This window comes from Canis lupus, chromosome 8, assembly GCF_048164855.1.
Source record: "Canis lupus baileyi chromosome 8, mCanLup2.hap1, whole genome shotgun sequence".
In the NCBI taxonomy this organism is placed as follows: Eukaryota; Metazoa; Chordata; class Mammalia; order Carnivora; family Canidae; genus Canis; species Canis lupus.
The window spans coordinates 28,017,642-28,041,564 of record NC_132845.1 but is presented as its reverse complement, the minus strand read 5'-3'; the positions used below and the strand labels follow the sequence as shown (position 1 = coordinate 28,041,564).

Genomic DNA, 23,923 nt, shown 5'->3' with positions numbered 1-23,923 from the left:
ACTCAGCCATTAAAAAGAATGAGGTTTTGCCATTTGCAACAGTATGGATGGACCTGGAGAGTATTATGCTAAGTGAAATAAGTCAGATGGAAAGACAAATAACGTACAATTTCAATTATATGTGGAATCCAAATACAAAACAAACAAAAAAGCAGAAACAGATCTGCAAATGCAGAAGCAAAGGGGAATGAAGGGAGGGGCAAAGTGGGTGAAGGGGAGTGGGAGGCACAAGCTTCCAGTTATGGAATGAATAAGTCACAGGGATGAAAGGTCCAGCACATGGAATATAGTCAATGGTATTGTAATAGTGTTGTGTGGTAAGAGATGGTAGCTACACGTATGGTGAGCACAGCATAATGTATAAACTGTCCAATCACTATATTGTATGCCTGAAACTAATATAACACTGAATCAACTATACTTCAATTTAAAAAGTAGAGAAAGATACTGAGTTTTAAAGACAGTTTTGCATTTTTTCTTCCATGACTTTGTCAGTCCAAGACATGGCACACAGATAAAAAGCTCTATGACTTGGTAATCATAAAATTAATTGACTAGGAAATAAGGCCAAATTCATCTGAGGAAAAGTGCTAAATTTTATGACACAAAAATAAACTTTGAGAAAGAACACATAAATATCTCCTACTAAATGTTGGTAGCTGCTCTATTCCCATTAGCTCTCAAGTTCCACTGATATTTGAAACGTGTGAAATGCAGGCTTTTTCTCGGGCCTGGGCAATCTTTAACAGAATGAGCTGGAAAGGCAAAGTTAGAGTGCAAGTGGACCACATCCAGGGCGAGCGGGCTCTCCACTCCCCGACTGTGACCCGATTAGAACTGAAAGCACTCTGCCATGATGAGTGAACAAGACACCTTCCTAGCAGACCCCCCATCCCCACCCATCGGAGAGATGGGACGTCCTGCAGGTCAGCGCCCCATCCTGCTAAGAAGTGGGAAGAGGAGGGGCAGAGGCTCTGTGGATGTGGGTGAGAAGCCTGACTCAAGGAGCCCTCATCCAAAAGGGGGCCGCATGCACATTTCCATCTCTCCGGGTCTCTGGCAAAACACAGCTTCCCGTTGCCGCTCACATGTCAGCCAAGTACCTCCACCTACTCAAATCTTAAACATAGAAACAAAGGCCTACAAAATGGTATTTTAATTTCTGTCAGAACCAAAGCCATGCTTGTCTGAATAAGTCAGTTACAGCAGCACTAGGCACTTGAAAAGAACAGCACAATCCCCAACACCTACTAGACAATTAGCATAAACGCCACACAAACTGGTTCTCAGGCTCACAGTCGTGAGAGCAGCACCACCCAGCGGCCTTCTGAACCGCTGCATGTGAGGAACTAGACTCTATCCCAGGGTGGCCAAAGCGCTGTCCCCTGTCACTGGAATCAGAGACCCCGGTATAATACCTCCCACCACGCTGGAAAATCTAAAATGCAGTATGATCCTCCTCAAGTCTAACAACCAGGCTCCGAGAAAATGTTATTTCACATTTTCTGAGTAGCCAACACAAGGCTGCCGGATAAAATGCAGGATGTATGTTCTGTGACATCTCTAAAACATACTCAGAAAGTATTCATCGTTTCTCAAAAATTCAAATTTAACTAGGCATCCTGTATTTTCGTTTGCTGAATCTGGCAACCTTAGTGCTCCTATAACCTGAAAGAACCCTGCCCCAGAAAGTACCCACCCCTAGAGAGCAGAGATTTATTTACATAACCAAATCTTTACATAACCAAGATCCCTCAAAAGAAGCAGTAACAGCATCTGCAGTGAGCTAGCTACTAGCCGATGACCCAAAGATGCTGCTGTCCACTGGCAATGGGCAGGGAAGACACTGGTTCATCATGCAAAAGACTAGGAAGGGGGAAGGGGGAGCAGAGAGCAAAATGGGACTCCAGACAGCTGGGTCGTATAATGGGAGCATCAAATATGAGAAGGGTGGAGGAGGGTAGAAAGGAGGTAGGCAATTCTAGAAGAAAAAGAAAGAAAAAACAATCAATCAAACACTAACAACCCTTGCCTCTTGTCAAGGGCACGTAGGCACTGTGACTTCCCTCACCGTGGGGCCTGCTGGTGGTGAGCAGGAGCGTGGTCACATAAGGCCAGGAAAACCATACCTCCACCAATTATCCATATCTAAGCAAACTTTTCCTTAGGAAAGGGGTTATTTAAATGGGTTTGTGTTCTGGTTTTCCCAAGCAAACAAAAACAAAAACAAAAACAAACAAACAAAAAAACCACTGGTATTCTTCTGAAAACACTAACTGGTTTTGTCTTGCATGCCTGACTGCTTGCAGCCCCCACCTCCCCTTGTGGAGGCGCAGGGGCCACCAGGCCAGACGCACCTTTGCAGTGGACAGCGATCGCCCCGTCCGTGTTCTCACAGATGTTCAGGAACCTGCGCACGATGTTGTCGCTGGGCGTGCTGCCGTCTATGAAGAAGAGGTCATAGTGCTCAAAGCCGGCATCTATGAAGCGCTTGGCCTCGTAAATCTTTTTGTTCAGTCTCACAACTGCAGTCACGTTATGCTTTTTGAAATAAGGAAAGTAGGCTTCAGGGGCGTGAAGAGGATAGCCTGTAGGGAAAACAGAGCTGTGAGCCAAAGGAACGCATTCCACCTTACACACCCAGAAACACGAAAACCTGTCACTCTGAAGTTTATGAATCTCAGCAGAGCTTAGGAGGAAAGTGCATCTGCTGAGAGAGTAAGAGGAGGAAGCACATTTCTAAAGCAGCGGTCTGTAGAACTGTGACACACACGCACACGCACACACACACCCCACAGGAGGGGTAAAAAAACCTTCTCCGAGTATTGGAAATTGCTAAGGAAAATTCGAAACCTTGGGGGCACCTGGGTGGCTCTGCAGTTGAGCATCTGCCTTTGGCTCAGGGCGTGATCGTGGAGTCCTGAGATCAAGTCCCACATCGGGCTCCCTGCAGGGAGGCTGCTTCTCCCTCTTCCTGTGTCTCTGCCTCTCTCTGTCTCTCATGAATGAATGAATGAATGAAAGAAAGAAAGAAAGAAAGAAAGAAAGAAAGAAAGAAAGAAAGAGGGAGGGAGGGAGGAAGAAAGAAAAAAAAGAAAAGAAAAGAAAAGAAAAGAAATGAAAAGAAAAGAAAAGAAAAGAAAAGAAAAGAAAAGAAAAGAAAAGGAAAAGAAAAAAAGGAAAGAAAAGAAAAGGAAAGGAAAGGAAGGAGAAAAGATAGAAAGGAAAAGAAAAGAAAAAAAAGAAGAAAGGGAAGGGAAGGGAAGGGAAGGGAAGGGAAGGGAAGGGAAGGGAAGGGAAGGGAAGGGAAGGGAAAAGAAAGAGAGAGAGAGAAACTTCAACCCATAGGATTCAAATTCCGGAAGAAACTCCTCCCAAGCCAAAACAAAGGCACTCAGGAGGCACTCAAATAGGTGCCCAGGAGGCCTGGCATGACTCTTTGTGCTTTTTCTTCCACTTGACAAATAACTTTTCAACTACAGTTAAAGCCTTTTTGCCAGGTGATTAGTTTCAATCTATAGTGCAATCCCCCATGAAACAGAGTAAGAATTTTTAAGCACCTACCATGTGAAGTCACCATTGTTTATCATTTAATTCCCAACACAGCCTGTGAAGGTAATAATAGCAAACCCCATTTAACAGATCGAGAAACTAAAAAAAGTTGAATAATTTTTTAGACCTTTCTTTTTTGTGGGGGGCAGGGGTACAGGTGGTCAGCCCCTAAAATCCCTTCTCTTTCAGGTGGATCCAGCACCCTGTGAGCATTCCCTGGATGCCACAGGGTCAGCTGGGTTACAGACATGTGACCTGGACTTTGCCAATCAACAGAAGTGACCACCAGAGGCTTTGACCACTGTAGACCTTGTCCACAGCCCCGGGGATTAAGAGGGGACCCTGACTGCCACATCTGTACCTTGTGCAGGGTTCATGGACTCTGGCATCCCACATGAGACAATCTCATTCACAACTCTTTCGTGATGGTGGGTCCTATGCGTATGGGCGGTGGTGGCCAGCAAAGTAAACCAGCAAGTTCTGCACTGTGTCTTTGGCTGTATTTCCTGCTGCCTCAGACCCTGCACATGCGAGTCATTTCCTACTTTCTCTCTGCAGCAAGTCAACCCTCTCGTGCTGGGGCCAGGGTCTGCAGAGGACATTTGCAGCTGGTGCTCGCTGTCCGTTCAAAACATAGGAGGCACAGAACACAACCAGAGTGACCAGAGGAGGCCAGAGGAAGGAAAAGCGGCTTCTGTGTGGGGGCCAGCAAAGCTTCAGCAGCAGAAGACAGGAGCCGCCCAGCCGCCTGGTCTTGACTCCACAGCCCCCAAGTGCACACACCAGCTGGGCAGCATTCCCTTCAGATCCAATACCAGCCTGGCTCCCTGTGTTCCAGGCCCCAGATTCTGATAACCTCACTTTCTACCTTTCCTAAAGGCAGGCGCTTGTTTCCTCCATAATATTCTGGTTTCTTCAGTGTTGCTGTCTTCCTTTTTGGCCATCTCTGTAACAAATCCCTTGTATTGAATTCCCTCTGTTGGAAGTGGTGTGGCTGCATTTCACTGCCTGGACTCTGCCAAGATATCATCTCCTCTGGATCCTGTTCATTTTTTAGGCCTCCTTCTCCAGACTTCTCTAGGAGGCTGAGATTCCCAGCATAATTCCAATCAATGCCTTTTTGGTTTAATCTCCCTGAGCTGGTTCTGCTGCCTGCAACCAAGAGCCCTAACTGGTATACTGGGCCACGGCCACACAATGAATGGAAGAAGAAGTGGACGGCAGATCAAACTGCCCCACAGCCCAGACAAGATCTTCACGGACCATGCTGCTTCCAGGCAAACAGGTAACACAGAGCCTATTTTCAATCTTCTGTGGAGACACAGTAACTTATACACACAGACACACACACACAGACATACACACGCATTTAGAGAAAATGGATGCTTTTCTACTTGGAAAAAACAAATGTGTTTTCCCTTTTAGCTCATATTATTTTCCAGCAACAGATTTACAATCTAAAGGAGAAAAGAGTTATGGTTGGTGATATGGGGAACAATGGAAGAAAGAAATGTAGGTAAAATCAAGTTTATTTATAACCTGAAGCCCATAGACTCAGATACCTGAGACCGACAGAGTAAGACAGTCCTCCAGGAACTCCCAACTGTCTCAGTACTTTGCTAGAGGGAAAAACAACCTGAGCTCCACAATAACTAGGCCTCTAGCATCCTATAAGTCTTTAGCATATAAAAAATCCTCTTGGAAACTTCCTTTAGAGAAAAAATGAGTGGGAAATATCAGAAAGGGAGAGAGAACATGAAAGACTCCTAACTCTGGGAAATGAACAAGGGGTGGTGGAAGGGGAGGTGGGCGGGGGGTGGCGGTGACTGGGTGACAGGCACTGAGATGGGCACTTGACGGGATGAGCACTGGGTGTTATTCTATATGTTGGCAAATTGAACACCGATAAAAAATAAATTTATTTTAAAAAAAGAGAGACTTCCTTTATCTTTATCTCTCCCAATTCCAAAGTATCTAATCAATCAATCATTCCTCAGGGGGTGGGGAGGGGGGTGGAGGGGGTGGGCAGATCTTTCTGCCCAGGGGTCCTGTCCTCATGCTATAATAAAAACACTTTTTGCACTGAAAATGTCTCAAGAATTCCTTCTTGACTGGTGGCTTATGGACTCTGCTCCAAACCACATCAGTTGGCATAAGGAAACAGAGTTTTTCTATCATGTAAGAATGGGAAAGAGAGGACTCCTAAATACATGGGAAGTCTTCCCCTGGTGTGGCAGGCTGATGAGCACCTTCTGACCCTGGGTTCCTAGCATACCTGGCACCTCTGTGATGGCTCCTGTTTTCAGATGTGCTAATGGTTGGTGTGGCATCTATCCCTCCCACCCCCTCTCTACCAAGAAGAGGAGGAGGAAGAAACTTTCTTCTTATATATTAATTTCTATCAGGACTAAATGGCATTATAGATAATATACCTAATTTAACTATTAAAAGAAACTATGTGTATATCTAGATTTTAAAAACCAATAACAACACTGGACAGTTATCCAAATATGACAATAGGACACCGAAATAATAACAAGAATAATAATGATCCTGGCTAACATTGACTAAGCACTTACCATGTGCCAAGGCACTAAACTAAATGCTTCATATGGATCATCTCGTTAAACCTTGCAATTACCCAGTTATTGCTGTCTAGAAAAGTAAACTAGCCCAGGCGTACACAGCTAGTGAGAGATGGAGGCAGCATGTGAACCCTAGTAATCAGATTCCAGAGCCTGTGCTGGGGTGGATTTCAGTAAGATCCAGCTTGACTCCATCTGTTAGGTCTCCAAATAAAGGAACATTATGTGAACATTATGGGCTACACTTCCAAGAGATAGTGAGAATTCTTTAAAATCCTCAAAACTGTCTCAAGTGAGTTATAACCAACGAGAATAACAATATCCTATGACCTCTGAATAACTGGATGTTATCAATGCATTTGGGACTGGTTTTAGCAACGTACAGAGCTTAGCATTCATCAGCCCCTTCCTCCATTTGGCCACTAGAATGCGCCCTAGCATCAGTAATCCCGGGCGGAGCCCAAGACCTGACCTAACCAGAGACAGAATTTCAGAGCCCAGAGATTTAAAATTCCTCTCTTCCCAACCCCTCATTTAAAGTTAGGACACTGAAAAAAAATAATAACAATGTTATTATTTAGGACACTGAAAAACACCAATGAAATGACTAGTCACCCAGTCATTATTAAGAGTAAAAACTTGGGGCGCCTGGGTGGCTCCCTCGGTTAAGCATCTGCCTTCAGCTCAGCTCACCGTCCCAGAGTCCTAGGAGAGAGCCCCAAGTTGGCATCCCTACTCAGTGGGGAGTCCGCTTCTGCCCTTCCCGCCTCATTCCTGCTAGCTCCAGCTGGCTGGCTCGCTCTCTCTCTCTCAAATAAATAAACACAATCTTTCTAAAAAGAAAAGTAAAAACTTCAAAATGGGCAGGTAAATGTAGGAAGCAAGAAAATATATTTAGGCTCATTAATGAGAAAAATGTTATCAGGTTATCTGCTATCTAAGAAGCACCTATTATTATGTGCCTGACACTGTGCAAGACACTTCATAGCATCTCTAATCTTCACTAGATGCCTGCATTGTACATCCTACTTCCCCAGCTCCCATCCCTGTTGACATACAAAGAAACTCATGCTCAGAGAAGTTGTGGAGCCCTAGGAAGTTCACACGACCAATAAGGGGCGGAGTCAGGTTCCACTGCCCAAGCTCAGCACACCAGCTTCTCTTAACAGGCTTCAAACTGTTGCCATTCCTTATCTCCAGCCATCTTTTTGGTGTTTTCTTTCTCTCTTTCTTTCTTATTTTTTTTTTAAAGAGAGAAGGACATTGCCATCTCTGAGTTTGTGGGATTTTTTGGAAAACTGGAAATCCAAAATATGTTTCATTCTACTATTTTATTATTTATGTATCAATTCAAACTTATTTAACCAAAAAAAAGTGGGGTTCTTCTCTTCTCCACCATCAAAACAATGTGAACCAAGATAATTGTAACAAGCAACTTGCTCGGTGTTGATATATCACACACCTAAGACTCTTAAAATGCATTCTGCCTAAGATTTCCCGACTTCTTTTGCTACATCCTTGCAACAGCTTTTTGAGTGTTAATTTCTGTAAAATCTACCTTTTCTATTAACAAACCCCTAACACAATTTTCGGCCTCCTCAGAAAACAGTTTCTCAATTTAAAAAAAAAAAAAAAGCGCCTAGATTTCACTGTAATTGGATCAAGTTTATTAATTCCATCACACAATTATTTTCTTAAGCTCAAAAAAGATGTACAAAGTTAAAGCCCTTTTACAAAAAATATGATGAAGCTTCTAGTGACTATCAGATCTTAAAACAGGGAGTCCAATAAAAGATCAATATTTACTAATGACAGCCTTAAGTGAGATTGTTCTAGACATCATAAAAACCAACAAATACTAGGTAAGTTGCCCTTTCAGACTTTTTTTTCCCTCAATGTAAGAAGGCACAATAGATCCATAGGGACCAAAAAAAAAAAAGATGCATTTGGAGCAGTATCTTAAGTGTTCATTTCTAGATTATGTAATTATAGGGTGGCTTTTTCTCTATATTGCTTAAGTTTTCTATAGTGAACATGTACTTCCTCTGTATTAAGATGAAAAGTAATACAGAATTTGGAATCAGAGAGACCTGTGTTTGAATCCATGTACTGCCATTTTCTAGCCGTGTAAATCTGGGCAAGTGAGGTAATTCCTCTGAACCTCTTACCTTGTCTTCCATAAAATAACTATCACCTCCCCTAGAGAGTGGTTCTGATTCTTAAAGAAATGATATGTGCACAAAAGGCTTATTATTATTAGCCCCATTCCTGGCATATAGGCAAATGTAGCTATAGTTATTTCCCAATATTGTAATTTTTAAAGATTTTTGACAATTAAGAAGTTACAATCTTCCCACTATAAAATAAACAAGACACTGATATGTAATTATACAATATAGGGAATAAGTCAATAATATTGAAATAACTACACATGACAGATGGTAACTAGATTGAATGTGGTGACCATGTTCTAATGTACAGAAATATCCAATCACTATGTTGTACACCTAAAATTAATACAATATTAAAGGCAACTGTTCTTCAATTAAAAAAAAAGAATTGTCACACAAAATATTCGAGCCTTTTATCCAATGATTCTACTACTTAAGAATTTAGAGAAGAAAGGAGAACTACAAAAAAATGTGAACATTTGCCAACCATGAAAAATGAAAAACTGTAAACAATGTAGATCTCATTCAGAAAGTAACAGCATTATAGCACATCACAGAATAATATATAATGCAGTCATGGAAAAATATAATGAAAACCTACATTTACTACCATGGAAAGAAGTCTGTGACATGTTAGGTGAAAAAAGCTGATATAAGACAGTAATCATGGGGTGCCTGGTGGCTCAGTCAATTAAGCGGTCAACTCTTGATTTGGGGTCAGGTCATGATCTCAGGGACCTGGGAGCAAGCCTCACATCAGGATCTGTGCTCAGCAGAGAGTCTGCATGAGATTCTCTCCCTCCCTCTCCTTCTGTCCCTCTCCTTGCTCGCCCTCTCTCTCTCTCTCTCTAAAATAACAGTAAATAAATCTTTTTAAAATAAAAAGATAGGGCAGCCCCGGTGGCACAGCGGTTTAGCGCCACCTGCAGCCCAGGGCGTGATCCTGGAGACCCTGGATCGAGTCACACGTCAGGCTCTCTGCATGGAGCCTGTTTCTCCCTCTGCCTGTGTCTCTGCCTTTCTCTCTCTCTGCATCTCTATGAATAAATAAATAAAAAATCTTTAAAAAAATAAAATAAAATAAAATAAAATAAAATAAAATAAAATAAAATAATAAAATAGATAGTAATCATGATGCTATGCTTATAAAAAAAGAAAGGTTTGTTTGTATGTGTGTGTATGTGTGTGTGTGTTCACTGGAAAAGGAAAAAAAAAAAACGTGTACACACAAATACAAAGAAGCGGATGGAAAGAAAATTAAATCCCCCTATAATCCCACCACCAACCACTACCTAGAAAACTTGGGTAGAATTATAGGTAATTTTTATGTGCTTTGTATTAATTCATCTGTATTTTTAATATAATCATGTATTACCTCTCTAAAAATACTTTAAATGATTCTTTAAATTACACCTCTCATCTTCTCTTTAAGAAAATGTCATAAAACACAGGAACCCTAAATGGCAAAATTCTTTCAACTTCATCAAATGAACACCCACCAACAAAGCCACTACTGAAACTACACACCCACTGAGATTTCCTAGGTCTGAGTCAGATCACTTTGCATAGAAGGCCAAAGGTAAATTTAATCAATCCTGTCTTGAAAGACCAACTGCCAGAAAGCAGTTTCCTTGGGCACTTAACATGGTACTCCTGACAACCCAACATGGGAGAGGTTAATCAATGGAGCAAAAGAGATTCATTAACAATTTCATGAATGAGAAGATGTAATTCTGGCTTCAGTACAGAGGACTCCTATTTGGTAGCTTAACTCTCTAGACTTGCATTACCCATTACAGGGAAACCATGCTTGAAGCAGAGTTCCCTGGAACATATGCTGTACGCATGAACTGACACACACATTTGTGGAAGCTCAAACAAATCAGTAAATCTGAATGCATGATTAACAATATACAATGAAACTAGATTTTCAAACTAATACTTAGGATGATGATGGTGATAAAAGGAGAATAACCCTAAACTCTGGGTTTCAGATGTTTCCTCAAAAGACTGATGTTCCAGTTCTATGACTAGATAAAGAGCAATAAAAAGAAACTATTATATTCATAGGTAAAAATTTTTTAATTTTATGTGCTGCTCCCATAAATTATACTTAAATCTTGGTGCCTATCATTACTTGTCTTCTAGGAATGTTGGCAGGTGAAAATAAATAAATAGAGAAAATAAATATTACTGTGAAAACTCACATAGCTGATTATGTTTCATTCAAGAGGCTTTTTTTGTTTTGTTTTGCTTTTTTTTTTTTTTTTTTTGTCTTCCTGAGTACGTATGCCCCTGGCTATACACATACTGCAAATGAGTAATTTAATCACTGTCAGCTAGAAAGGTATTCTAGTCATAATGGAACTAAATAGGTCAGTATGGTAGCAAAGTGTAGGAGCTCAGGTCTGGGATGGAGTACCAGTTCCCCCTATTACTCTGGGTAAATTTCCTACTCATAAAAGCCTCAGTTTCTTCTTCTGCAAAATGGAGATAACTATATCTAAATCTCATAGAGGTGCATATTAAATGAGATACTGTAGTGCTTAGGTAGTAACTATGTCATCACCATCATTATTGTTATTGTTCCACATGATGTTCCCCAAAGAATACTCTGATACAGCACTTTGCCACCAAATAAATCTCAGAACCACTGACAGAATTCAACAATCTGCTTATGAGGTTGACCAGTTGCTTCTCAGATTCTTCTTTGATAACTGGGTCAGGTAAAGTGCCTATTTATGCATTTTAAAATTTAAATTTTTTCTAGTTTTAAAACAGGATTATAACTTCACCTACTAAACTATATTTAACACTCTAATTACTACTGTTCAATTTTTTAATTAATAAATATTCTCTGGAGACTATTACCAAAAGAAAGGATTATCTGAGGAAATTAAGAAATTAAAGAAGATGAACTGAAATAAATTTTTGGATGGTAAAGTAAAGAAAAACCTACCATTTTCAATTTTGCTTTTTGGATGTGGTCCACTAAATGCTAAAAATTTTCCTGGAACAATCCAGTTGAAGTCACCATTTTCAACTCGCTGGTAGAATTTTGTGAGAAAAGAGAAGAAAAATATTTTATAATTCTTATACAATTTCGGAAACCCTTACAAATAAAACTGCTTTTCACTCTGTTAGTACTATTGAATGTATGTGACGACAAAGTAATATAGCTTAAAATAAAAACATGCATCTGATTCTCAAACTGATATTTCAATCTGTTTCAGAAAATGTTTTATTATCTACGAAAAGTTTAGAAAACTTTATTTAAAGTAGAGGTACTTTGCTTAAAATAATTTTGTCTCCTGGCTACTCTGCAATGCAATGAAATGAAAACAAATATTACTTGTCTCTGCAATAAATAAAGGGAGAGAAGATAAAAGAAAATATAAGCACTTTTCATGAACATGGTAAACATATTTTAAAGGATGAAAAAAATCTATAAATGTCAGGGTCTTAATGAACACACTTCCATATTTTTTTTTCCTGTTTGTATAGGTTACTACTATTGTCAGTGTTGATTTTAGACTGGGTATGAAGGAGGAAGGAGTGAGGAACAAAGTCATCAAACCCTCGAGGTACCCCACAAACTTGAGTCAGCCAAAGTCTCCCACAGGGGTTGCAAACCCAAACAGCTACACTAGTCAGAAGAGAGACATAAACGCAGGCAGGTGACTCTTCAGCTCTGGTTAGAGTCACCCTGCAGGAAAGGATAACTGAATGTGGCTGACCTTCTGAATTGGTTTTCACATGAATCTCTCTATATTTGATGTTGACTAGTTTTTAAATAAGATGAAACCAAATAAAACACACCAGTTGTCAGCCTCTGGTCTACAGTCCCTAAAGGATCCTCAGAAAACCTCTGAAGACCAGGGAAGGGGCCTAGCATCCTCCTACTGCTCCATTATCCTCTTCCTTGCTTTCCTTCCTTATGTGCCTCTAAACCCATGGAACACTGGGGCAGGGCTGAAGGTACCCAAGATTTGCAGAGAGTTGGAACACATCTGTGCAATGCATCATAAAATATGTGTCACTTCTTCACATAAGCTTTCTTTAGCCCACTCACAACCCACCCCTACCCTACCATGAGGCCCAGCTTCTAGACTCTATTTCTACCCTCAAGGCTCTCTAGCACTGTACAGATACCTCCTCAAGCTGGGAAGAAAGGCAGTTCTCTACTGGATCAAGAATATCCATTAAAAAGGCTTTCTTCTCCACCACTACATGGCACAGACCCCAAAGGTAGGAATATGTATCAAATACAGATTGCATCCTACTGTTAAGAGCACTAAAGTAGTTGTTAAATTAATTGGAGTAACGCCATCAAGGAAATTAGAGCCTTTAATTACTTATACTACAATTATCATTTCTAATTTTCATGAAAATCAAAACTTAGCTGTACAATTTCTATGTTTAAAATGAGATGTTTCTTTCCACTTATAATAAGTTATAAGTGAAACCTTACATGACACATTATAAATGCCTGAATTGCATTAATCTAACTATAATAAATATAATATCCCCATAATGCCAGAAATAAAATCTTAGAGCTACTGAATGTTATGATTACACATGCCAAATTATATCTCAGGCATAACTATTCATAACAATCTGATTAAAGAATCTAATATATAACTCTTTGTGACACTTAAGCTTTTTCTTGTTGAAAGAAAGCAGTCTCTAATGGTCCAATGTCCCTCTTAAGTAATTAATAAGCTTAAAACATCATTTAAAAATTCAAAAATAAAGGTATCCTCTCATCAGCAAAAGGCTAAAGGCAATTCTTTCTGAACAATAAAAGAAAGCAGGTATCTATGTTCACTCTTTCTGTATCCTTGACCACTAAGTAAGCCTAGATAAATTTATCGTACTATGTCTGTTTATTTGGATTACTGACATCCATTTGGTTAAATAGTAACCTTTTATAATCAATCATATGGAGAAAGGCAGTGAATTCACTAAGATACATTCACTCACAAAACCAAAAAGAATATGTTTGCAAATCTGTCTACACAAAAAGATAAACAGCAGATCACACTGGACTATATTCAGTAGCTTAGATAAGCTTGATGGAGTAAACAATGACATTTGGGTCTTAAATCTAAACCTGAAAAAAATTAGTAAGAAAGCTATAGCTTTCAACTGACTAATATAACATAAGTTTACTTCAGTTAAGTTTCCCAAATTAATGTGTGCCTTCTTTCACAGTGAATTAAACAAACGTCAATATTTATCAATAATAAAATATTTAAGATGATACAAATTGGTTTTCTAATTAAATACACAAACACACTTCACAGAAATCTAGATAGGACAGAAACCAAAGGTACTCCCCAACCCTACCACACTTTACAAACAAATGTCTCAGCAAACATGAGGCAAGAAGATGGTTTTACCCCTTACATTCCAAAGCCTACTGTACTGCCTATCAAATGCTACGTAGGAAAACTGTACATGTTCTTCACTGTAAGAAAAAAATAATAAAACCTGAATCCTTGGGTGCCTAGATGGCTCAGCTGGTTAAGCATCTGCCTTCAGCTCAGGTCATGGTCCCAGGGTCCTGGGATCAAGCCCAGTGTCAGGCTCTCACTCAGCAGGGAGTCTGCTTCTCCCTCTCCACCATTTGTGTTCCCTCTCCCTATCTCTGTCACTCTCTCTCTCAGATAAATAAGCTTTAAAAATCTTTAAAACTTTTTTGAATTCCTGAAACGAATATATTTAAGTGTTAATACTCACTTTACTATAGAATTCTTCAGTCTAGAGAGACTCCTAACTCTGGGAAACAAACAACGGGCTGTGGAAGGGGAGGAGATTAGGGGGATTGGGGAACTGAGTGATGGGCACTAAGGAGGGCACGGGAAGGGATGAGCACTGGATGTTATACTACATGTTGGCAAATTGAATTTAAATACAATATTTTTTAAAAAAAGAATTCTTTAGTCTACAAAAGATTCACCAGATTTCTTTGAAATAGCTAAAGAAATCAAAGTTGCTTACAAAGTAAATAACAGTATTAAAACTGAAAAAAAAAGTAAACACAATCTGACTTGAAAACAAATTTTTACAACTTCTAAGAGAAACATCTATGCCAATGAAGTATGCTTGTGTTGTAATGGTCACAAATGGTCACAAATGCCTGTGATGTAATGGGACTGTAATGGTTTTTCAGTTCCAATACTGAAAAACATTTGGCTTTTTTACCATTGTAATAAACAGACAGTAACACAGAAAAGACAGACCTTGAGGTTAACAATTACAGGACTGATTCCCTTTATCAAGAGATACGTTTTCTAAGACAATACAGACAGTGTTTAAATACAATTCGACATTCCTTAAAACATTTGCTGAGCCTTTATTATAAATCAAGGACTATAACTTAGGTGTCACACAAAAAATAATTAAAAATATTTTCTCTGTGCTCTTAAGGAATATGAAAGCAAGTTGGAGTGATGACTAACAGTAATAATAATAGATGCAAATACATATAGAACACTGACTCTATGCGAGGCACTACTCTGTTACACGCAACTCATTTCATGCTTATGGCAACCCTATGAGGTGGGTCCTATTAGCTCCATTTTATACCCATTGCTATAGACAGAATTTGTGTCCTCTCAAAATTCATATGTCAAAACCTAATCCCCAGTATGATCATATTTGGAGGTCGCCTTTGGGAGGCGACAAGGTCATAAGGATGGAACCCTCATAAAGGGATAGTATCCTTAAAAAAAGACCCCCAGAGCTCCTTGCCCTTCTACAATATGAAGACAAGGGAAGTATACGGCTATGGAACAGGGCTACCAACGACCAAATCTGCTGGTTCCTTGACCTTGGATTTCTCAGTCTCCAGAACTATGAGAAATAAATGTTTGTTGTTTAAGCCACACAGTCTCTGGTATTGTTACAGCAGCCCAAACTAAGATATCCATTTAAAGAAAAAAAAAAAAAGTTGCATTACACTTTGAAAAGGGCTATAATAGGGCAGCCCTGGTGGCTCAGCGGTTTAGCGCCACCTTTAGTCCAGGTCCTGATCCTGGAGATGGGGGATCAAGTCCCACATCAGGCTCCCTGCATAGAGCCTGCTTCTCCCTCTGCCTGTGTCCCTGCCTCTCTCTCTCTCTCTCTCTGTGTCTCTCATGAGTAAATAAATAAAATCTTTAAAAAAAGAAAGAAAGAGAAAGAAAGAAAGAAAGAAAGAAAGAAAGAAAGAAAGAAAGAAAGAAAGAAAGAAAGAAAGAACTACAATAGAAGTATATAAGAGGTTTAACTATTTGAGAAATCAAAATGAATCACAAAATCTTTTTATTCATTAAAAAGTATCTTCCCTTTATTTCCCTCATTTCTAAAACAATAAAATAGTGTTGATGGTATAGTTGTATTATATAAATGCAAATATGCTGCAGTGATTGGCACTTTGTGTATTTAAAGCAGAGTAAATATTTGAGTTACTTGGCTTAAATTAAAATGCCATGCCATCTGGCTTTAAATAATCAAACTCTAGATTATTAATTCAGATTTGCTTTTGAGAGCAAGTGTGGTGGGGGGAGAAAGGAGGTCCCCATGTGGATGATTGGTTTGCCTCTGCTAGCTCCAGCTGGGGTGGGGATATTTGGGTGGTAGAAAACACTTAGGAGACTGCTCCAGCAGCTCAGAGCAGCGCAGCCTCTGCTAATGCAACTCCAGGGACCCAGGGTATGTTTGCAGGTGCCACTGCTCAAGATATGACAATTTGAGACCACAAACACATGTATAATTGTTGAAACTTGGAAGCAGATGCCCTCACTCATGGAGAGAGCCCTAGAGAAGAGCGGGCTTCAGGTGCACAAAAGAGAGAAAATGCTCGCAAAGGAGACTGAGAAAGAAGGCCAGAGAGCAAGGAAGAGAAAAGCATGAGATAGAACCTTAGGAATTAGGGAAAGAAAGCAAGCATCCAGAACTAGAGTGGCCACAGAACAAATCAAGTAAGAAGAGGGTCAAACACAACCATGTGGTTTGCTGGCTCTTCTGTAAGCACAGAGAGTTTCATAAAACTTATAGAGGTAAAGGCCAGCCCAGAACCAACTGACTGTAACAGAGTCTAGACTGCTCTCTTAAGAAGCTTGGAGGTAGGGTATCTGGGTGGCTCAGAGGTTGAGTGTCTGCCTTTTGCTCAGGTTGTGATCCCAGGGTCCTGGGATCAAGTCCCACATCAGTCTCCCCACAGGGAGCCTGCTTCTCCCTCTGCCTGTGACTCTGCCTCTCTCTCTTTGTGTGTCTTTCATGAATAAATAAAATCTTTAAAAAAAAAAAAAGCTTCAAGGTAAAAGAGAACACAGAAAGCAAACTAAAGAGGAAGAAAAAACCATGGGAAATTTCTTAGGACAAGGTAGACCTCAAAACATTTTATAGGGGATCCCATTTTATAGGGGATCCCTCAGCGGTTTGGCACCTGCCTTTGGCCCAGGGCACGATCCTGGAGTCCTGGGATCAAGTCCCGTGTCGGGTCCCGGCATGGAGCCTGCTTCTCCCTCTGCCTGTGTCTCTGCCTCTCTCTCTCTCTCTCTCGAATAAATAAATAAAAATCTTTAAAAAAAAAAACATTTTATAGATTTAAGCAACATGACCTTTGAACCAGCAATGGGTATAGTGGATTAGCAGATATGGCAATGCTGGGTCATTCCACCTTATTAGTCACAGTGTCCAGGAAGGAATTTTGCTTCCTTAAACTTGTAGCTTTTAAGTGGTATACTCAGGACTATAGGAGAGCTCCAGGGAAATGCTTCTAATAGTTAGTTCTTTGAGTAGTCAAATCCCTGTGGGAGGCATACCTCCATAGTTCCTCCAGGTGGTAAGGGTGTGCTCACCTACCTGCATTCTGGAGCTTGCTTGACTCTAGTCTTACAGCAAGAATTCACATTTTTCTAGTTCCATAATCCATGAACAAGAGGGCAGAGCAAGCAAGCAGCACCCAGATTACTTACATTCTAGTTTGGTATACAAACTGTAATCCAAAGCAAAGCCCTGAAACATCATACCTTGGGTGTTCAATAGCAATAACTCCTGCTGTTGACCTAAGGTAGTATATTGAGCAATAGGAGACCTAACAAACACTATTCATTCTCAAGGTACATACATATGGGCACCCTCAGGAATGCACACTACCTAGTCAGGTGACAATTTACTTATTATCTGCAATGAAGGATGAGATAGTCAACCTGGACACTATCTCTGCTCATATATTAAGCTAAATTGAGGTTACATGGACAGCCTGGTTGAAGAAGACACCTCGCAATTTGTGTCGGACATAACTGGTTTTAAAAAAAAACTCACAGAGCACCGGAGTGGCTCAGTCAGTTAAGCATCTGCTTTTGGCTCAGGTCATGCTCCTGGGGTCCTAGGATCAAGTCATGCATCAGGCTCTCCGCTCAGCACAGAGTCAGCTTCTCCCTTTCCCTTTGCCTCTCCACCCCACTTGTGCTCACTCTCTCTCAAATAAATAAATAAAATCTTTTTTAAAAACTCACTTCTGAAACATAGATTGGTTGGTAATGAAAGAAAGAAACATCATTTAAAGATGTTGACTACCACAGTCAATATATTTTGCCCCTGGAGTGTTACTACAAAATCAGAATTCTTAATTAATAAGTCCTGGTCACTTTCCAAGGTGCTACATCCCTGATTTTAGTATTCAATCATTTATTTATTCTTTCATCTGACCAATATGTAATGAGTGCCCACTATGAGTATACTATCCTGCTGGGTTACTTACTCATACAAAGATGAAAAAGGCACGGTTCCTGACCTCGAGCAGCCAGAGTGCAGGGATGTGTACAGAGTACCATGCAGCACCACGTGAGAAGAGCTCCCACGGAGCTGAGAATGACTTAGTCAGACATACTGACGTACATGTGATGGGCAGGAAAGAAGAGATCACAGGAAGAGGGGGAACAAGAGTGTGTTGCAAGGCACAAAAACATCAAGAAGCACTGCCGTCCAGGAAGCTATGTGGATTTGGGTCTGAGAGGGAAGAGGAAGAGACAAGAGTGGAGAGGAAGGAAAACCCGTGTCAAGAGGGCCTTTTGTGCCACAGTAAGGAGTCCGTATTTCCTCCATACTTTTAGTCAGTGTGGAGCCATGAAGGACTTAATGCAGAAGACTGGTATAATCAGACTCAATTTCTAAAACACACACTCTGATAGGAATATGGAAAAGGCCTAAGAGTCAAGACATCCAAAATTGAGCAACACTCTTGCAAACAGTTCCCACATAGGCTAGCTACACTGTAATGTGGCTAAGATCATGTGCAATCACATTCTACGACGACAGCAGTGCTCTTTTCCCAAATGAATACCCTGTAAGTGAAGATAGTAATAATAATGACTTACACAATGCTAGAACATCTCAGGAGCAAAATTTTCCACATTCAGCCTGTCATGGATGAAGGCAAAATTCTGTGTAAACAATTAATCTAATAAGCTTGAAGATGGGGTTTGTGACAAAGGTTGGACATGATAACTTCTGCAAGAATATAAGGATTCTATGGTAGCAGATGATAAGAATAAAGGCTCTAACCCCACACATGGAGAGGAAATTGCAGGCAGCCTCTTGAGGGGGAAAAAAAAAAAGTACCAGACCTAGCAAATATACTGAGAAAACAGGAGGTACTTAAATAAACATCTGTTCAATAAACGAACTGAAAAGTTATCAGCTCAAGGCCATAAAGAGTGTAATGCAGCTTCTTGACTCTCACAGAACCAGGGTTTATCTGTACACCATTATTTCTGTTCAACAAAGCTTCCTAATCAGTGAAACAGAATGGAGTTGCCTTGGCAGGGACCAGGCCAGCCAGAGTGCCCAGGCCAGTTGCCAACAGCTATGAGCTATAATCACAGGGTACTGAGCAAATATTATCCTTTTCCACATGTGCGTTGATGAGAGAAGCAAAAGAAGGCCCTATGCAGTGACTCCACACTCAAGTGGGCAGTAACCAGTCAGTCTGTCACCAGGCCTGCAGGAGCCAGGTGCGACTCTAACCACGCCCATCAAGTAACCTCTGGTATAGTGGCCCTGGTTTGGCAGCATGTAAAAGCAAAGGGTCACCGTCAGTAATTCTGGGAAATATCCTCACACTGACCATGTTACTTCACCCACCAAAAGCACGTTGTTGTTGTTGTTTTCCTCAAAAAAGGAATGATTTATGGGAGGGAAAAAAAGATAGTGGAAGATATAACTCAAAGAATGAAGACAAATTAATTTCTTAGTTTTTGAAGTAGGCTTTATGTAAACTTTAAGCTCCATTTAATCCCAAAAGAAGTATTTAAGGAAACTCCTAGCAATTGCATAGGCCAAATTCTGGATGGGGTAATAAACACAAGCCACGCCAATGAGGCATCTCCACAAGCTTCCCCAGGGTTTGTTTCTTTGCCCTTCTCTTCTCCTCCCCTCTCCTGGGGAAATGATGCTGCTCTGAGAGTTTATCTGTGTATGGCCAACACAGAGACATCATCAAAAATGGCAAGCCTTCTGGTAAACAGTAGAAAGCCCCTTGGAGACAACCAAATGACAAACAAAAGACACAACTTCAAGTTCTCTTTGATGAATAATGACTTAAGATAATGCCTAAAAGCACCACCATCAATTTTAGGCGGGGCCCTATTTAGTAAGGATGGTTCCCCAAAGAAGAACTTTCAAAAGGCTGACTGAAGGCAGACTCTATGTATGGGTGTTCCTTCAGGGTTTCACAAGCAGAATACTATCCTACGTGAGCAGTAACCATACAGAGGTACGTGAGGGTACAGCTCCTCACATACCCAAAGGAACATAATTTGAATACTCAAGCTCTTTCATCTTCACCACTATTCCCGAGGGGAAAAGGTCTCTTTTCATTTTTCAAGTGAAACCATGAATGGCTACGTTTCAAAGGAGTGGCTGCTCTCTTAGTTCTTTGAAAATACCTTAAGAAACCTGATGGAAAAGTATGAACATTTGGATACTGATTCTTAGGAGAAGTTTTGGGACCATTTTCTTGCAGTTACTTTCTGGGATCTTCATGGCATAGCTGCCAGGATTATACCTGTATGATCAGTGCAAAAGTGAAGAATGCATGGTTCAACAGCTTGGTAAAGGACCTGAGAGATCACATTCTGGAAGATACTTTTGTTCACCAATAATTAATGGGCCATTTTGGAAGTCACATGGAAATAAAGCAAGAGCCTGAGATACCTTATCCCAAGCCTTTTAAATGTGACAGGGCTTAACTCTTATGTGAATAATTAGATCACCTGAAGCAAGGCAGCATAACCTGTTCTGCTAATCTCAGGCTTCACATCATTCCAAGGGACCTCAACAGTTCATGGCCAAGCCTGACCCTGCAGAATCTGCCCTCTACCTACATGCATCTATGGAGCACTTGAAATGTGATCAGTCCAGGGGCACCTGGGGGCTCAGTCGGTTAAAGCATCTAACTCTGATTTCAAGTCAGGTCTTCATTTCAGCGTCAAGAGTTCAAGCCCCACACTGGGCTCCATGCTGGATATGAAGCCTACTTAAAAAAAAAAAAAAAAAGTGACTAGTCCAAACTGAGATGTGCCATAGAGCAAACTACATGCTGAGATTCGAAGACTTAGTTCAAAAATAGGAATGTAAAATACTTCAATAATAATTTTTGTATTTTTTTAATATTTATTTATTTTTTATTTATGATAGACATAGAGAGAGAGAGAGAGAGGCAGAGACACAGGCAGAGGGAGAAGCAGGCTCCATGCCAGGAGCCCAATGCAGGACTCGATCCCAGGACTCCAGGATCGCGCCCTGGGCCAATGGCAGGCACCAAACCGCTGAGCCACCTAGGGATCCCCAATAATTTTTGTATTGATTACATGATGAAATGATAGTTTGGGTATATTGGATTAGGTAAAATATATTAAAATTAATCTCATCATTTCATTTTACTTTTTCTAAATGTGGCTACTAGAATGTTTAAAATATATATAATTCTCATTATATATATTTCTATGGACAGCAACGCTCTAGACCCATGAATTACAGAAGGAAAATAGGTATAACCTTTTTCAGAATGAGCAAAAGTTTATCTGAAGATTTTGTAAAATGAGTATTTTCCATGTTCTGCTGGCCTTGTCACTAACAACATTTATAAGTGGCATTCTATCATAAAATTGCCCTTCAATCTCACACAGAGATGCGATCTCATTAATTTAGGCTTTTTCTTGATCAAATTATGTATTAAATGTAGTTCACTCAAGAAGTTCCTTTGAGGGGCAGCCCGGGTGGCTCAGTTTAGCACCCCCAGGGCGTGATCCTGGAGACCCGGAATGGAGTCCCACGTCGGGCTCCCTGCATGGAGCCTGCTTCTCCCTCTGCCTGCATCTGTGCCCCTCTTTCTGTGTCTCTCATGAGTAAATAAATAAAATCTTTAAAAAAAAAAAAAAAAGAAGTGCCTTTGAAAAGCTTCATCCTGAATATCCCCCACTAATCTAAGACTTACATTCTCCTAATTTGCTATCAATGATAAAATCTTACTAGGAAAACCACGTCTTCATTGGAATGCCTACTTTGTTGGAACACACTAAATATGTGTATCTAGCTATCCTACGAGATCATCCAATGTCCAAACTCACTAAAGCAGGTGAGAGAATGAAAAGTGAGAGAAATTATGGCAAGAAAGGATCAGGTGCACAGAGTGTCGGGAGGAGAGTTCCTTCATATATTCATTGAGCAGCTGCATTTATGAAACGCTCACTCCTTGAAAAGCGTCCTTTGTGATTTTCTTTTCCTGGGCTTTATGACAGAATGTGTGTGTGTGTTTGTGTGTGTGTGTGTGTGTGTGTGTGTGTGTATCACTCCCAGAAAGGAAGTAATTTGACAGAAAACTTTTAAAATGTTCACCAACTGCCTCCTGCCTCCCATTATTATCTGTGTTGTTATTGTTATAGTTGTTGTTGTTTATTCAGGTGACGGTATGACCACATTCTTAACAGACTTTTTTGTTTGGCTGGCTGGCTGGTTGGTTTGCAAGAACGATACTGTACTGTCTATTTCAGGTTTTGCAACAGCTTTTCCAACTACCTCTCAACATAAACATTAAAGTTTTCAAAAAAATATGAAGGAATGAGTAAAATGTCAAATAGTTTTTTTCTAGTTATTGTGGTATTTGTTCCTTCCTCTTCCTGAGTCCCCACACCATCTCCTTTAATGGAAATGGCATTAGCATTTTGACATATAATTTTCTCCATGCTAATACACATGGAGTGTGAAGCTTATTTGATTTGGAAGCCCACTTGAAGAAAAGAATACAGGGGGCACCTGCATGGCTCAGTGGTTAAGCATCTGCCTTTGGTCATGATCCCAAGGTCCTAGAATCGAATCCCATATGGGGCTCGCCAGAGGGAGCCTGCTTCTCCCTCTGCCTATGCTTCTGCCTCTCTCTCTCGTCTCTCATGAATAAACAAATAAAATCTTTAAAAAAAAATACAGAATTATAAATATACAATTAGGTATATAGGACCTTAAAGGGTACCCATGGAAGTGGAGGTCTCTAAATTTTAAGCTTTATTAGCTCCACAGGAAATCAGCTCTGCTCTTCTAATACAGATATACATATATAGGTGAAATGGGATCTCATTATTGTTTATTAAAAGAGGGGATTACATTATGAGCGCTTATCTGTATCTTTTCTTCCAAAGAATATGTTAGAGAAATCATTCGAAGACACGCAATATAGCTCAAATTCCCTTTTTCACATCACTACAACCATTCCATGGTGTCTGTGTGTACTACAAGGATTCAATCTTCCCTTCTTATAAGTGGACAGTCTCTTTGTTTCTAGTTGGGGGACGGGGTTTGCGGGGATGAATTTTTTTTTTTTTTTGCCACTAATAAAAATGCCATGAGAACAATGCTTTTTTGGCAAGAAAGAAAGTAAGCTAGCTCAAGATTTTTAATTAATTACACTAAATTTATTAATTTGAGGAGAAATAGCAGTTTTATGATGCTAAATCCTTCTATCCAAGAACTAGATATAAATTTTTCCATTTAGCCATGTCCTACCTCACAAGGAATTTGTGATCCAATAAGAAAAATAAAGCTGTACACAATCAGCCATGATAGAGAAATGGAAAGTGCAAATTGTAACATATGAAACTGAAGGGAGAAAGTACCCAAGAGAGTAATGATCTGTGTAGATCTGACACACACGAAATGGAGGAGGGGAAATGTTAAAGAGGGTGGGCATGGGGCAGAAAGGAAGGCTGAGCAGTTTGGGGTCAAGAATGATGAGAGCTCTGTTTTACGATCACTCAGTCACGTGGATGAAAGACCAACAAGAGAAGAAGGGCCAGGGCTCATTAGAGAGTGCTTATAAGAGTCCACAAGGAAAGGCATGGCACCTGAGCCAAAGGGAAGAAAGGGAGAACAGAAAGGACAGGAAAGATGAAACACATCCCCAGAGTTCAAATGCTGCTTAGATTAGGGAGGGAAAGAGAAGCGCTTCTGTTCTTGACCTGGGAACTGCAGGATGGTGGTGCCATTGATACAAAGGAATGAAGCTTCAGAAGACCATGTTTGAGTGACAAGATGGCCAGTTTCTTTTCAGACATGTTAAGTTTAACATGT

At 40.3% G+C, this 23,923-nt stretch overlaps 1 protein-coding gene across 5 annotated transcripts in view; it reads right to left on the bottom strand.

Annotated features, from left to right (window-relative positions):
* Window positions 1–23,923, bottom strand: part of CDC14A (cell division cycle 14A) — a 163,545-nt gene that overhangs the window by 45,011 nt on the left and 94,611 nt on the right. For all 5 annotated transcript variants that reach the window (XM_072834702.1, XM_072834703.1, XM_072834701.1 and 2 more), the window contains 2 exons: window positions 11,268–11,355; window positions 2,358–2,588 (listed from right to left, as the gene is read on the bottom strand). In XM_072834702.1, the coding sequence (XP_072690803.1) occupies window positions 2,358–2,588; window positions 11,268–11,355 (319 nt within the window). The remainder of the gene's footprint in view (window positions 1–2,357; window positions 2,589–11,267; window positions 11,356–23,923) is intronic.